At 53.3% G+C, this 14,614-nt stretch overlaps 8 protein-coding genes across 8 annotated transcripts; 4 read left to right on the plus strand and 4 right to left on the minus strand.

The window, feature by feature from the left end:
• SNOG_14331 (hypothetical protein) lies at window positions 1-431 on the plus strand (the record flags this gene model as incomplete). The annotated part of the gene is made up of 3 exons (XM_001804471.1): window positions 1-33; window positions 97-109; window positions 325-431. The coding sequence occupies 3 exons, from the start codon at window positions 1-3 to the stop codon at window positions 429-431; spliced, it is 153 nt and encodes a 50-aa protein (XP_001804523.1).
• A 403-nt stretch (window positions 432-834) lies between these two features.
• On the minus strand, window positions 835-1,821 carry SNOG_14332 (hypothetical protein; the record flags this gene model as incomplete). Its single annotated transcript, XM_001804472.1, has 2 exons — window positions 835-1,571; window positions 1,656-1,821. 2 exons carry the CDS (start codon window positions 1,819-1,821, stop codon window positions 835-837), a joined length of 903 nt encoding a protein of 300 aa, XP_001804524.1.
• Window positions 1,822-1,860: 39 nt separating this feature from the next.
• Window positions 1,861-2,285, minus strand: SNOG_14333 (hypothetical protein; the record flags this gene model as incomplete). Its single annotated transcript, XM_001804473.1, has 2 exons — window positions 1,861-2,164; window positions 2,263-2,285. The coding sequence occupies 2 exons, from the start codon at window positions 2,283-2,285 to the stop codon at window positions 1,861-1,863; spliced, it is 327 nt and encodes a 108-aa protein (XP_001804525.1).
• Window positions 2,286-3,144: 859 nt separating this feature from the next.
• On the plus strand, window positions 3,145-5,220 carry SNOG_14334 (hypothetical protein; the record flags this gene model as incomplete). Its single annotated transcript, XM_001804474.1, has 1 exon — window positions 3,145-5,220. One exon carries the CDS (start codon window positions 3,145-3,147, stop codon window positions 5,218-5,220), a length of 2,076 nt encoding a protein of 691 aa, XP_001804526.1.
• A 623-nt stretch (window positions 5,221-5,843) lies between these two features.
• SNOG_14335 (hypothetical protein) lies at window positions 5,844-6,858 on the plus strand (the record flags this gene model as incomplete). Its single annotated transcript, XM_001804475.1, has 1 exon — window positions 5,844-6,858. Exon 1 carries the CDS (start codon window positions 5,854-5,856, stop codon window positions 6,856-6,858), a length of 1,005 nt encoding a protein of 334 aa, XP_001804527.1. The 5' UTR covers window positions 5,844-5,853.
• Window positions 6,859-6,968: 110 nt separating this feature from the next.
• SNOG_14336 (hypothetical protein) lies at window positions 6,969-8,126 on the minus strand (the record flags this gene model as incomplete). Its single annotated transcript, XM_001804476.1, has 1 exon — window positions 6,969-8,126. The coding sequence occupies one exon, from the start codon at window positions 8,124-8,126 to the stop codon at window positions 6,969-6,971; it is 1,158 nt and encodes a 385-aa protein (XP_001804528.1).
• A 1,024-nt stretch (window positions 8,127-9,150) lies between these two features.
• Window positions 9,151-10,833, minus strand: SNOG_14337 (hypothetical protein; the record flags this gene model as incomplete). Its single annotated transcript, XM_001804477.1, has 4 exons — window positions 9,151-9,350; window positions 9,819-10,377; window positions 10,425-10,580; window positions 10,666-10,833. The coding sequence occupies 4 exons, from the start codon at window positions 10,831-10,833 to the stop codon at window positions 9,151-9,153; spliced, it is 1,083 nt and encodes a 360-aa protein (XP_001804529.1).
• Window positions 10,834-11,215: 382 nt separating this feature from the next.
• On the plus strand, window positions 11,216-14,471 carry SNOG_14338 (hypothetical protein; the record flags this gene model as incomplete). Its single annotated transcript, XM_001804478.1, has 4 exons — window positions 11,216-11,307; window positions 11,362-11,577; window positions 11,630-11,886; window positions 11,947-14,471. The coding sequence occupies 4 exons, from the start codon at window positions 11,216-11,218 to the stop codon at window positions 14,469-14,471; spliced, it is 3,090 nt and encodes a 1,029-aa protein (XP_001804530.1).
• Between the last annotated feature and the right edge of the window lie 143 nt (window positions 14,472-14,614).

The following is a 14,614-nucleotide window of genomic DNA, read 5'->3' on the forward strand; positions in this document are numbered from 1 at the left end:
ATGGTCGCTGATATCAGCGTGAGGAAGAAGGTTGTAAGAATGATGGTGGCTTGAGATAATCTGGGAGTTACTTATGCCACTTTGAAAGCGAGCTAGGACCTCCTTCAAGGTAAGTTTGGGCGCCCTCGCGGGCCAACGCCATGCAGCTGCTTCATGTAAGAGAAGATCGACTGTTGTGGCCATGGTGCCACGAGCACCACGTGAGTGGTGAGCCTTTTCAATGGGCACCTCAGAAGTATGAGTTCTCTGAGGCACAGTCGAGGTCTTAGCGAGGAGTGTTGTGTGGTTAAAACAATAGTAAAGCGTACTGAGCTGCTCCCGAAGTATGCAATCGCGCCGGAGTGTTCACCGCGATATGGGCCGATACCGCACAGCCAGATGCGCCTCAAACGCCCGCAAAGTTCCCGCGTTTGCCAAATCTCACCTTCTAGCGGCGTCAAGCAGGAAGCAGGGTCGAGGTCACCGTGACTTTACCGGACCCTGAGAGCGCCTAACAGAAGAAAAAAGACGCTGATAGCTGGGGCGACCAGGGGAAAGAACCAATAGGGCCTGTATGCGGCAATCGAATTACGAAATGTCATTAAATATTCTTTTGCTCGACCAAAGTGCCTAACATGCACTGAAGAGGTACTGCAGGTTATCGAGTGCGAAGGGAAAGCGAACAGCGTCTTCCGGTTGAACACATAGGCTGAAGCTATACGCGGTAACGCCAGATTTGCAATGCGAGAAAAACGCGCTATGTATAGCTTTGGACTATTGGGTTGGCTGCCGACGGTATACTCGGTCGCTTCCATCATGGTTGACAAAATCACGCTCTCTTGCATATACTTGACCTTAAAACACCATTGCGCCTCCGTCCACAATGATGTCAGTCCCATTGATATACCTCCCAGCATTGCTCACCAATGTGATCAATGGTCCTGTCAACTCCCATGGATGTCCCATTCGACCTGTTGGGTTCCGTCCATTCCATGTATCGCGTGCCTTCTTGAGACCCTCGCCTTCATTCAAAATCGTATCCATGTACCCCGGGCTTAGGCAATTTACTCGAATGCCGTAGCTACTCCACTCCGCCGCTAGACTCTTTGCAAGCGACAATAGCGCCGTCTTGGAGGAATTGTACGCGCACTGCGGCTGTGGGTAATTTGTGTGGTGCGCAGATATCGAGGCCGTGAAGACGATACTGCCGCTTGTACCTTGGGTGCGCAGTTGACGTGCCACAGCTTGGGCGCATAGAAATGAGCCAGTGAGGTTGATATCGTGGGTGCGGCGCCATTCGTCGGCGGGCATTTCGATGGCGTGTGTGCAGCCGACCACGCCGGCGAAGCAGCACAGCATATCGATACTACCGAGGACTTTGACGCTACTTTCGATAGCGGAAGCGATTTGCTTCTCATCACGCACATCGACGGCTTCGGTGATGATGCGGCGATCGGGGAATTGGGAGTGAAGAAGCTTGACACTCTCAAAAGCTTGGTCTGGGTTCATGTCCCATAGGGCGAGGCCTGATGCGCCATGTTCGAGGAGTGCCTTTGCAGCTTCGAGAGCAAGAGTACCTGCTCCACCAGTGACTGTATACTCATGTCAGTAACTAGCTTGAAGGACTTTTTACTATGGAAGGGCAAATTGTGTACCCTGAGATGGCGCTCACGTACTGATCGCATTGCCTTTGACCTGGAATCTATACGTCACCCTCTGGGCTGCAGTTAGACTGTCTGGCGGAGGCTGAGGTGCAGTCAATGGATTCTCTGCTGTCGACAAAGTCATTTCTGGAAGCTGTCTGTTGACGAGCGACGAGCGGTCCTCTGCATTTTCCGGCATGATGTATATTCTGGTACGGTCACGATGGCTGTGAGGGTATCAGAAGACGGAAAGCGAACCCAAATATGTGTGTGTATCTCTGCTAACATCGGGCGAGAGACGTCCGTAGACTAGAGCTAGGATGTAGTTTTGGAGCTCCGGTATGACGTCGGACCAGCTGCCGTGCCCCACTTCATTCACCCCACGTTTTCTGGAGAAGGTTTGCCGAGTACGCTTCGGAGGAGAACCTGGCGAAGTAGCAAGATAGGTGTACACCTTTATAATGTGAGCGGGAATCATCTGAGGCTTTGGAGTTGTTTGGGAAAAGTTGAACTCCTTAAACGTCCGTCTCTTCGTATGCAGTCTACACCATGGGCCATTATGATTGTTGTCTGCCCTGTCAAACAGGCGTACAAGTGCGATAGCAGTGACAAATAAGGCCCTGCTCGTATTCCTACATACTTGGTCGCATCGATACCCAGCATTTTGGCTTGTAGAATCTCCGGAATATGGTCAGATGTCACTAAGGCTCAAACAGGCTAGACTGACGTCTCGACTTTCGACGAGATGTCCCCAGCCTCCTCTCCAAAACATCCATCTAGTCTATCATATACTGGGTCTTCCCCGCCACACAAATCATTACCTCGGGTGCAATTGCAGTTTGTCCATCTCGTGACCCGAAAATGTACGGAGCACCGTGGCTTCCAGATGCACTGCGAGACGAGACTGATCCTTGCTTTCGTAGCTGACGACGGCATGCAGTTAGAAGTGACGACTATGTCTAGTCGTCCCGAAGCCACGTTTTTGCATGGAAGGAAGTCGATGATGAACTGAGGCGAAGAAACCCGCCGGGCCTTGCAAACCACGCCTAAACGGCTAAATGAGCCCGACTACCTTTGCGGATGGCAAACTTCAAGCATCACGTAATGCAAAGTCAGCCAGAAATCCATAAAGGATTGCCAAGTTCGGTTGTTGTAGACGAGAAGATGTAGATCAACACGCTTTCTGCTGTAGACGCTGTTTGCAAAATCTGCAACTGTCGAAAGAGCTTACAGCACACAGCGCTTCGCGGCCATGGTTCCTAGCGCAATGTTCATGCGGAGCATTCTGCCTGTGCCCCTGCCTAGAATTAGATCTACTCTTCATATCCGGGGAACTAGAAGGCTTGTTTTGAATAGCCTACCGTGGAGAATCGCTACATAAGGTTAGTCACGCGGCTGTTCAATTTCGGGGCACGACGCCATCCGGGTTGCCGGTGACAAGGCCCAAGTATAAAGGCACCGCCATGAAGGACGAGGTCCCACAGCTGCAGATCTTGTGCCTTCTCCAGGTCATTTCTCCAAGATGACGGTCCTTGCCACCTTGGTTGCCGTGACGGCTGGCCTCGCTACCCTGTCAACATCCTCCCCAATTGAGGCACGAGCACCAGTAACAGTGTCCAATGCGAAGTCATCTTTGACATTGCTTTACCAAAACAACCTGAATGTCACGGATGACAAGAACCACATCGGTGCCATCATTCTTGATCCTGTTCCCCAGGCCAGTGCTGCCGCTGCGTGCGCCATAGTTAATGAGAAGCTTCTCTCCAAAGTCGCACTTCAACAACACCAAGACGACTTCAACGATGCTCTGTCTTACCAAGACTATGCTAAGTACGACGACTCTGAGGAAGGATACTATATCGATGGTGGTGTGGTGTCCGTAGGAAATCGCGTCAGCTATTCTTCCACCTCTGGTAGCCATAAGAGCCTTCCAGTTCTATGCACCCAGTCCGCCAACAATGGATCGTCGCAAGCTGGTCCAGTGAACGGCAGCCAGATCACCGTCGCAGCAGGCGATAACACTTTTGTCGGATACCGCAACCAGAAGTCGTTCCGCTTCTTGGGCATCCCATACGCCGACACTCCCCAGCGTTTCAAGTACACCTCGACATACTCAAAAAAAGGTCAAACCCTCCAGGCAACTGCCTATGGCTCGGATTGCGCGCAGGGTGGTTCCGGAAGTGAGGACTGTCTGTTCCTGAACATCCAGACCCCATACATCCCCAAAGCAGGATCCAAGAAGGAGCTTCGACCAGTTCTCTTTTGGATTCACGGGGGCGGATTTACTGGAGGAACAGGCAAGGACCCGCTGTTTGATGGAGGCAATCTTGCAAGTAAGGAGGATTTGGTAGTTGTCACTATCAACTACCGCCTCTCCACTCTTGGGTTTCTCGCAATCCCTGGCACAGATATCAAAGGCAACTTTGGAATTGCCGACCAAGTCCTTGCACTTGATTGGGTCATTGCCAACATCGCGGCCTTTGGTGGTGACCCGAAAAGAATCACAATCGCGGGTGGTTCAGCTGGCGCTGGATCCGTCCGCGTGCATCTCGGTTCGCCTCAAGCCATTGGCAAATTCCAAGGAGCAATTGCTATGTCTAACTTGGGAGGAGGCGTCACTCTTGGGTTAGATGGCGACTATGGAACAACATACTCGACATACTACACAATTGATCAGTCGTACAAGGTTGCAGGCCAGCAAATCTTTGCATCTGCAGGCTGTAACAGCACCGACCTGGCCACTCAGATTGATTGTCTAAAGCAGGTCCCGGCTTCGCAAATCGTTGGATATAACACCGTCGCTCGCTACGTAGTCCAGGACGGCAAGTACGTCGACACGCCGCAGCTCGTCCTCACGGCGCGCAATGCCAGCACTGCGCACATTCCGGTCATCTTTGGAGTCACTCGCGATGACGGATCTTCCTTCTCCACATACCCCAAGGCCCCCGTTTCCAACCACTCTCAAGGTCTGCAAGAAGCGCTCGGCATCAATGCTACCTCGGCACAACGTGTCATCGACTCTGGGCTGTTCCCTCTTATCAACACCGGCAATCTCACTCTCGATTCATTTAATGTTTCCGCGCGAATTGCAACCGACAAGACGTTCCGCTGCATCGACCAAGCCACCGTAGTAGCAGGTACAACCTCGAAAGCCTTCCAAAAGGCATACTTCTACCAGTTCGAGCGCACAATTGATGGCTACGACCCAAACAACCTCGGACAACCCAAGAACGACAACCCCGAGAACCCGTACTTCCGCTTCCACGGCGCCGAGACACCCTGGATCATGGGCACACTGAGGCGCATCCGCGAACCCCAAGATCTTTGGTCCGTACAGTTGACCACGAGCTACTTTGCCTCTTTCATTAGAAGCTATGACCCGAACCCGAATCTGCGATACCTTGATCAGAGAGGCTACGATAAGGTGATTGAGGGTGTTACCAGATACGGTCAGTGGGAGCAGGTCAGTGGTGGTAAGAAGACTGGGGACGAGCTACGACTGCTCGACTGGCCAAGTACGAGCGCATCTTTCACGGATGTGGAGCAGTGTGCGTGGCTTGGCTATCCGCTCGATTACTATCTCAAGGGCGGTATCTAGAAGCACATAGGTAGTTCTAGGTGCGCCTATATATGCTAGTAAAGATAATGTCATCATACTAATGTTGTATATCGACACTCTTTTGATGAAAAGCTTGCGCTGGGGCCCAAATATTCCTTCTGCAAAGGTCATTCCTAATGCACATCAGGCGCCGGTAATATTTGTGCGCGCCTTTTTCTAACGAGAAGAGGTCAAGAGGTAGTCTGAATGTATTCAAAGACCTCTAAAGACTTAAGCAGAGCATCTTATACCTGCGTATACATCCAAGCTCCTCTCTAAACTTATAAGAAGTACACCTTTGAATACCACCAGCTAAAATTGAAGGTGCAGAGCGGGCACGAATTCTGCCGCTGCCTGGAGTGCATATCTTGTAAAACTGCGAACATAAGTAGTACGACATCACACAGCAGATGTGTAGACTCAATGTGAGTTACTGAATTTTCGTGTTCATTTGATTGCAAGAAGACGCTAAGGAAATGGTAGACTAACATAGATTGGCGGGCGTCATTGTACAGAAGTATGCACCAGGTACGCGAGGCAAGGATATATAGGCAAATAATCCCCAACCCGAGGTCTGGAGCAGCGCTCTTCTCTTCACCTCGCTTGTGTCAGTGCCGATTCTCAACGCCCAGGATGTATCTCACAACGCCCGTCATCGCCTTCTTCGCGACTTTAGCACACAGTGCGACAGTGATACCACCTAGCCCATGGAACTACACATACCCATGGCCAGTCCAATACCACAACATCACATCGCAGCGCTTAGACCTCTCAATGGCCTACATGGACGTCGCACCCACAAACACCACATCCAAAAAGAACAATACCATCGTGCTACTCCATGGTAAGAACTTCTGCGGCGCAACCTGGGAAGATAGTGCCCGTCGCCTCTCCGCCCGCGGCTACCGCGTCATCATCCCCGACCAAATCGGCTTCTGCAAATCCTCAAAACCACCTGCATATCAATTCTCGCTGCAGCAACTGGCATACAACACTCAATCCCTTCTCCAATCCCTGGGTATTGTCAGGACAAGGATCCTGGGCCACTCCATGGGCGGCATGCTCGGCACGCGCTTCGCACTGATGTACCCCAACACCACCAGCCACATGATCCTCACCAACCCGCTCGGTCTCGAGGATTGGAAAGCGTTGGGTGTGCCATATCGCACGATTGATTCTCTGTGGCAAGACGAGCAAGCAACGACGTACGCTTCCATTCGCAAGTATCAGCAAGCTACTTACTATGTCAACACCTGGAAGCCTGAATACGACGTGTGGGTCAACATGTCTCTCTCGCTCTACCAACTCGCCGGCGAAAACATCACGTACACATATAACCAAGCGCAGGTGACCGAAGCCGTGTTGCTGCAGCCCGTGGTGTACGAGTTTCCACAAGTAAAAGCGCGAACGCTGCTCATGATCGGCACGAAAGACAACACGGCTATTGGGAAAGCGTGGAGTCCGCCAGACGTGCAGAAAATACTGGGTAATTACTCGGTGCTGGGAAGGAAGACGGCAGACGCGATTCCCGGTGCGGCACTGGCGGAGTTTGAGGATTTGGGGCATTCGCCGCAGATACAGGATAGTGAGAGGTATCATCAGGTGCTGTTTGGGTGGTTGGATAAATCGGATTGGTAGGGAATATGGGGTTATCTAGTAATATGTGAACGCCGTGCACCATGCAACTCCAAAAAATAACGCGTCGCTATGCTAAGAGAAGCGCTTCAAAAGGTCAGTCGCACTGCCTTTCATGCCACAGTATCAGACTCTTCGTGCGAGAGCAGTCTAGTAATCTCAGATGGCCTGTGATGATCGGCCCTCCGGAAAAACGATCTCCCAATGCTGTTGTTTCTCCAATCCTCAACTCTTCGGGCGTATTGGAAGGCCCAGTGCCATACAAGGCCCGTGATGAAGCCTATAGCATCGTTCCTAAACGTCAGTAATGCTGCCACAGTGACTAGCATTACCATCCATCGCTCCCTCCTATCTCGCTCATCCAATGTTTTCAATCGCTTGCCGTCCCAAGACTGATCTCCGCTCAGAATTCGTAGATCGCGCGCATCCGTATTCACACTCTCGCCGACCTTGGCGAGCTCGACTCCGGCAGCGATGACGAGGACACCGAGAAGGGATCTGGGAATGCCAGAGAGAACACCAACAATGGCATCGGAGTTCCAGAAAGCGATGATACCGAAAAGAAGTTTGAGTGAGCCGAGGAAGATGATGCTGAAGCCACTACGTGCGCCAAAGCGGTATTGACCAGCAAGACCGCCTGAGCCATGACATACTGGCATTGCGCCGAACCAACAGGCAATCAGATTGATGATTGCGACTGAGACTCCCAGTTCGGTCACTGTTGGAGCAGCAGGGTAGGGAGGAGATGGAAAGAGATCAGACGCGAGTGCCGATGCTGCTATCACCGAGTTCAGAAGTGTAAGAGGCAGCTGGCCTAGACTCGCAGTTGTTGTTGCTTTCAGGAAATCATTTGCGGACGGGTGAAGAATGGGTATCGAATAAGGATGCATGTTCGCGGAGTCGTTCGCGGGTCCAACAATCGAGAGAAGTACGCCTACACCAAACACAATCAAGGCGTACGGCAGTCTCGGGTATGCGTATGTAAAGAGCAGCATGGCGACGGCCGCTACCACCCAAATCAAGTTGTCGCCCCACCAAGGCCCCGTCCAGGTCAAAGGTATAAGCATTTTCGAACCAGCGCTCAGACACAGCGATAAACCTGCTCCGACCTGAATGCCTTTCACCACTGGGATCGGTGTCACGCGATTCGCCCAGTTGATCAGGCCTGTAATGCTGAACAGTCCAACCAGGCCTGCGACTACAATACCAGCAGCTGCATTCTCTTCGAGCGTGAACTTGCGTGCTATGGCAACCGCCGCGATGGCCTTCATAGGCTGTACAGGCAGAGGGATGCCGAACGAGGCTCCAGTAAGGATATTCGCTGCGCCAGTAAACAGTAGCGTGGACGGCAGAGAGATCGAATTCGTAATAACCAACGCCGTCATAAGTGGAAGTAGCGTTCCCAGATCCCCCAGCGAGCCTGAAAGTTCGGCTAGTGGTTGTGCTTTGATAGTGTCGATATTATGCAGCTGTATGCGCCGCAGCCGCGGGATCGGATTTGACAGAAACCACATCGTTTCTCCGGAACGCCACGAGACGTTCGACAGTTGAGTAGGAAAAGAATAAAGAGGAGAGAAGGGAGAGGTGTTCTAGGAAATAGGTACCATGATAGGCATCGACAAAGCGCCCCAAGGATGAGCGGTGTCAAAAGGTGGGTTGTAAAGGCGCACGGGACCCGGGACGATCGATGACTGACAGCTCGATAAGCTTCGCAGCCACGCGAACGACGTCACGAGGGAGTTTTCCGAAACACTTGCACACGTATGGTCAGACCGACAGCTTGAGCAAACTGCTAAAGGGACAGTAGTGCGCAGCAGTTGGTTGAACTATGAGGGGTGCTGTTTAGCGCTGCAATCAACGAGCAGCAGGTGGAGGCGCTGACGTTCTGACGTTGCGCGTTGGGGCAGGCTGCGATCGACAGTAAGAACCAATCCCACCTGATAGAGAAGGTCCGTGGATTAAGGTGCAGCAAAGGGGCACCGAAGGGCAACTGCGTTCGATGGTTTGATTGCAAACCTGCCGGAAGAGGAAGTTTCGGGTAATAGTGGCCCAACCCAAGACCATAAGCATCGTCTTGACAATCTTACAGACCCTGTGACATAATTAGAACGAGTCATTCTTTGCTGCTTGCACCAGGTGCTGCAATTATTTGTGCGCGCTGTTTCAATGTATTGGAGAACGCCCATTATCTTATAAGCAGCCTGAATAGATTCGATGGATTATTAGCATATGGCAAAGAGCTAAAAAAGCCTTGAAGTTATACGGCCCTCCCTATACACCAGCTGCCTCTGCTACTCATCTCATACCCAAGCCGGATCGAGCCCAGCATGTCTCCATGTCTTCGAGAAGAGTGACGAAGTTGTCATCCTCCAGATTGCGGAAGATGAACTCATTCAACGCCGCTCGGCGACTTTCTTCAGATTGCATGGCATAAGCCGCGAGACTATCATCGGACTCGGTCTCATGCATACCAATCTTCTGGACCTCTGTGTCGACTGGATGCCGCGTGTCAGAAGCCGGCGGGGTTGACAGCGGGCTCTGAGACTCTGTGCGACGCCTGTTTTGGGCCACGCTGCCTAAGCTGCTTAATGGTCGAGTTGATGGCATGATAGACGACGACGAAGCCCTCTTGTAGGACAACGGCGAAAAGTTAGAACTCGAGCTCGATACTCGGTTTTGTTGGTCCTCATATATAGGTACTGGCTGAGCGCTCGGAGGAGTGTTGTGATCTTGGTTCGGGGTACGAGGTGGTCGTTCCATCCAGGAAGGCTGCTGTTGAATACTGTCCACAATGGTAGGTCTCGGAAGCGGCGGCAGCTCTATTTCCTGGGTGGCAGCACGGGCAGAGGCAGGTCGTAGACTAGTGACCCTAGCTGGTAGGGGAGGTGGGCCCATCATGGTCGAGGGTCGGCTCGAAGGGTGAGAACCATCGCTTCCCGCTGATCGTGGAAAGGGCAATTCACGTCGAGGCGGTAAGACTGCTTCAGCAGGATCAGGGCGACCAAAGAGCATGCCAGTCCCCGGGCGATCGTTGGACGTGTTGTGCTCAGCATCAGCACCTGTTGATGGGCGATCGCGCGAAGAATACATCGCACTTGATTGGTCGAGGGCACTCGAAGTTAGTGATGCTGGCCTTGCAAAGTACTCTGGAGGCTGGAGAGGTCCCGAGAACGACATGCTTGTGTTAAGAGCATTACCAGCATGACCGGTATAAGCAGATGATGGCCGATTGTGAGCAGCTTCTTGCAAATGCGATTCAATCGATGTAGGTGCAGTGAGCGCAGTGTACGGTCGATTGGAGATGTCAGTTAGCCTAGACGGAGGACAAGAAAGCACTGCAGTCTGCTCTACGGGTCCATGGGGAGGCTTGGATGGAGTGGATGCGGCGGAAGACTTTTTGTTTGATGATGAGCGCGACTGGCCTGCATTGGTCGTATCCATGTGCAGGCCAAGTTGAAGGAGGTGCTTGTAGGCCGTGTCATAGTCGCTGTCGTGCTTGAATTTGAGCTGAAGTCTGCGTATCTGTACAGTCGTGAGCGCCGATATCGATGTCTGAGAATGTTGCCAACCTTCTTGTCAGGCAAATGCCAGCTAAGTGCCAGGAGAGGACATCGGACAAGCGCCGAAATTGGCAGCTTGTCACGCTTGACCTCCGCACCGTGCTCTCGCAACGTTCTTTCTAAATCGTTACCTTGATTGACGAGACGCTCAATCTCGATCAAGTGCTGAAGAGGGACTGTGTTAGCTACATATTGAAAGCTCCGGTCCCTGGCTCCGGTGCTACAAGGATGGACCGGCTGAGGCTCTTACTCTGACATGTGTGCCTTGCACGACCTTGAGCAGCTGGGCTGAGCTTCCGTGACCATAGTTGTCAAAGACCACAACAAGATCCTGCGTCTGGTGAGTCCAGCTAAATTTGGTCTCACTCGGCTCCGCATCTCGGGCTTCAGATATCTTTGCCAGAGGCAGCGTAATCATTTTGGTTAGCAAGTGGTGGTGTTAGTGCGTACGATCAATAGCTCCACTCGAGCTGAGGGACGATGGACGATGAACGATGGCTCTCACGGCGCTCACGGTGGTCGTGAGACTGAGTGGAGGTGAGGTGGAAGAGAGATGGTCCGCCAGACTTGGGAGGGAAGTCGCGACCGGAGAGCTCACGTGACGATGCGCTCGGACCCACATCGGCGCGCGAAGTTAGGACCGGGAGCGTTGCATTCTGGTGTTCATCCATCATCGCGACCGAAGCGCGCCGCGCATTCACGAAAAAGACAATCGCCCATTGCGCCAGGCACCCCACCCGTTCCGTGCATGTCTCGCGCCAAACATCGCACAAGCCTCGGGTAAACGCGACATAGCAAACATGGCACCAAACAAACCATGGGATTCCGCCGAACACGCCCAAGAACACGAGGAACTTCTGGAGACATTGGAGAAGTACCACGAGAAGCGCGGGTAAGTTGTGCATCGGCGTGCCTTGTCCGAGTGCGCATGCTGACGCAAAGGCAGCACTGTCCTGGAGCGCGAACCCAGGGTCGGCAACAAGAACATCGACCTCTTGCGCCTGTGGAAGCGCGTCAACGAAGAGGGCGGATACGACAAGGTCTCCGACACCAAGAACAACAAGCTCGCCTGGAGAAGGATCGCGGCTGAATTCCTGCCCAACGGCCCCAGTCTCACCACACAAGCATTCCTGATCAAGTCAATCTACTACCGGAATCTGGCGTATGTGTTGCGCAACACTGTTGAGTTGCAGCGTGTACTGATCCTGCTGCAGGGCATACGAGATATCCACAGTCCACAATCGCGAACCGCCGCCCAAAGAGATCCTCGAGGACGTGTCTGCAAAGGGCGGCGACCTGCTCAACCGGACCGTCGAGAACTTCTTCCCACAGGGCAGTCGCGAAGCAGAGCGCCTGCGCAACGGCGAGGAAGACTCCGAGGACGAGGACGAAGAAGGCGACGTCAAGAGGACGCCAAGAGACGACAAGATGGACGTCGACGAGCCCGGTAGCCTTGGGCGCTCAACGAGATGTACGCCATACAATGTGCTGTCTGCTATCAGCCATCACCCTTGCTAACACGATGCCCTAGCACTTCGTCATGCGCCTCCCCAGCGCGTGCTCTTCCAGCCCGAAGTCTCGACCCGCCAGACGCGCCAATCCGCCGGCCACAGCTCACCTCAGGTCAACGGCTATGGTACCAGCGCAGCGGCCACAACCATTGCGAATTATGAGCCGCGCTCGGCACTCCCGGCCACGATGAAGCAGGTCGTGACCCCCTCGAACCAGCTCGACAGTTACGTGCAATCGCGCAAGAAGTACATTCTCAACAGACGGAACAGGCCCGTACCACCCAAGGGCATGATGCTGCCCGGCACAGGCTTTCCTGGTCCCAACATCTACATCCGCGCCCTGCACGCACTGCGGTCGAAGCAGCCAGAGGAGGAGGCCTATGCGCTTCACCACCTGGTCAAGATCTCCCACGAGCGAGGCGACAAGTACCGCTTTGACCAGTTCCCTGGGCTTGCTGAAGCGCTCATCGGGAAGGTCATCGACGTTGGCTCATTGTTCTACGATGTGGCATGGGACATTTCGTACTCCGAAGACGAGTTCGACAAGCCCGAGGTCCTCAATGGCCTTTCTGGCACCAGCGACCTGCTGAAGCGTATTCAGTCACTCCAGACGCTCGATGTGCATGATGAGCTGCTCCCGGAAGAGACGGCGAAGGCTCTGAACATGATCAATGAGGCGGCCTTGATCCTCCGCAACATGGTGATGCTCAAAGAGAACGCCCTGTTTGCTTCCATGATTCCCTCAATACGGGATATGCTGGTCATCATTCTTACTCTGCCAAAGCACCCAACGATTGTCGAGCTGCAACACTATGCGCTTGAAATCTCAGAACAACTGACCAAATACTGGGAGCTGGGCGCACAAGATCCTCTGTATCGCTCGTTGCTGGCACAAGTGAACTCTGACGACCGCGGCAGAATCATAACGTCATTGCGCGCATTGGCGCGCATAGCCATGAACCTCGACTCCACGAATAAGCTCTCGGACGTTCCAGTGAAGACCTTGCAGTCAATTTGCGACTGGCTGTTAGTGGAGGATGAAGACCTGCGCATAGCTTGCCTGGACTTCTTGTATCTTTTCACCGGCTTCTCGGATAACGTAGAAACTCTAGCTCATGAGGTCGATATTGAGAGCGTGGTCAACCAGCTCGTTCGCATGCTTCAGTACGGTGCAATTGCCTACGAGGAGCGCCGGAGCGCATCAAAGCCGTCCAAGTCTGTGCCGTCGTCAGATAGTGCGCCAAAGCTATCTTCAGCCATTATCGAGCATCTGGTATCACTGGAGGAGCCAGAACGCAGTTCGCAGTGGCTCAAGACATGCTTCGAGGAAGACCTAACTGGCGAGATCACCCAAATACAGCTGTGGTCGGCTTACAATGCAGCCTTTTCCGAGGCTGTCAGCAGTAACACTGCGACACATCGGGCTCTCATGCCCGCGAAAGACTTCATCACCAACGTTTCTACAACATTCACTGGCGCATCTGCTCAAGTGCTGACAGTCGGCGGCCAGCCGAAGTACACCATCAGAGGCATTCGACCACGATCAGTGCCTGTAGACCCGCATACGAAGAAGCCATACATGCGCTGCTGCTGGCACCCTCCCTCGCTCCTGAATGGCCTCGCAGACACGAAGCACTCCACCCCGAAAATCGAATGCGGCGAATTTGCCTCAGGCGCAAGAGCGATGTGGGAGCACGTTGTTAGTGCCCATCTCAAGGTTCCACGTGACCAGGAAACCGGTCAGTGGCTGCTCGAACCAAAGCCAGACATCGATATGGAGAGCGACAACATCATGACAGCTGCGGAGCCGCCAAAGTACTCTTGCCATTGGGGAGGCTGCACGCGCTTTCAGCCTGACGGCACCGAATCCGCGTTCGAAGCTGGCCAGCATATCAAGACGCATTTGCCAGATACAAGCATAAAGCAAGCCATACACGCAAAGCACAATCGCACCCCATCGGAATCGCGACCACTGACTAGCTCGGCCCAAGTCAGACACGATAATTTCCAGCCACAGTTCGGCCAGCCCGTCGGTTTGAGTAGCCTGGGCCTAGGTGGACGTCACAATGGCTCTGAGAGGAATCCAGATCGGGGCAGGAGTGAGCGACAACAGCCTCCACATCAACCAGCGCCCAACTTCCGATACTACAATACCGCCACTGACGAAGCCAACGACGCCGCCGGTTTACCCCTGTCGTCCGTCCTTGTCCTTCGAAATCTAGCCCGTCAACTCAACAAAATCCCACCTCCATCATCTGTTATCGAGATCGACCCACAATCACCAAACCACAAGCGCACCTTCAGCGAAAGCAGCCCAGACCAACGAAGAACCGCCGGCGGCAAGAAGCCCCGACTCAGTGATGCGGCGCACGAGCAAGCCAGGGCGAACGAAGAGCGGGAAGAGGAAGAAGCTAAGAGCACCGGATGGGTTCCCCGGGTCTTCGCTCCCGTGAAGGAGCAACTAGCGTTCGTAGCCAGCCACAATCTCACTCTCAGGAACTACATGGGCGGATTGTTGAAGGCGATCGCCGAGGGCGGTGGCTAGGTGCCATGCTCCACTCAAAAGCTGTAGAAGAAGGGCGTTTGGGATTTTCTCTTTCGACGGCGATATTTCTATGGAGCATGTTACTGGGTCGGATTGGTTGTAAGATGTGAAAGGCTTCATGCATGCGAAAAAGATACCTAGAC

This window comes from Parastagonospora nodorum, assembly GCF_000146915.1.
Source record: "Parastagonospora nodorum SN15 chromosome Unknown scaffold_31, whole genome shotgun sequence".
Taxonomy (NCBI): Eukaryota; Fungi; Ascomycota; class Dothideomycetes; order Pleosporales; family Phaeosphaeriaceae; genus Parastagonospora; species Parastagonospora nodorum.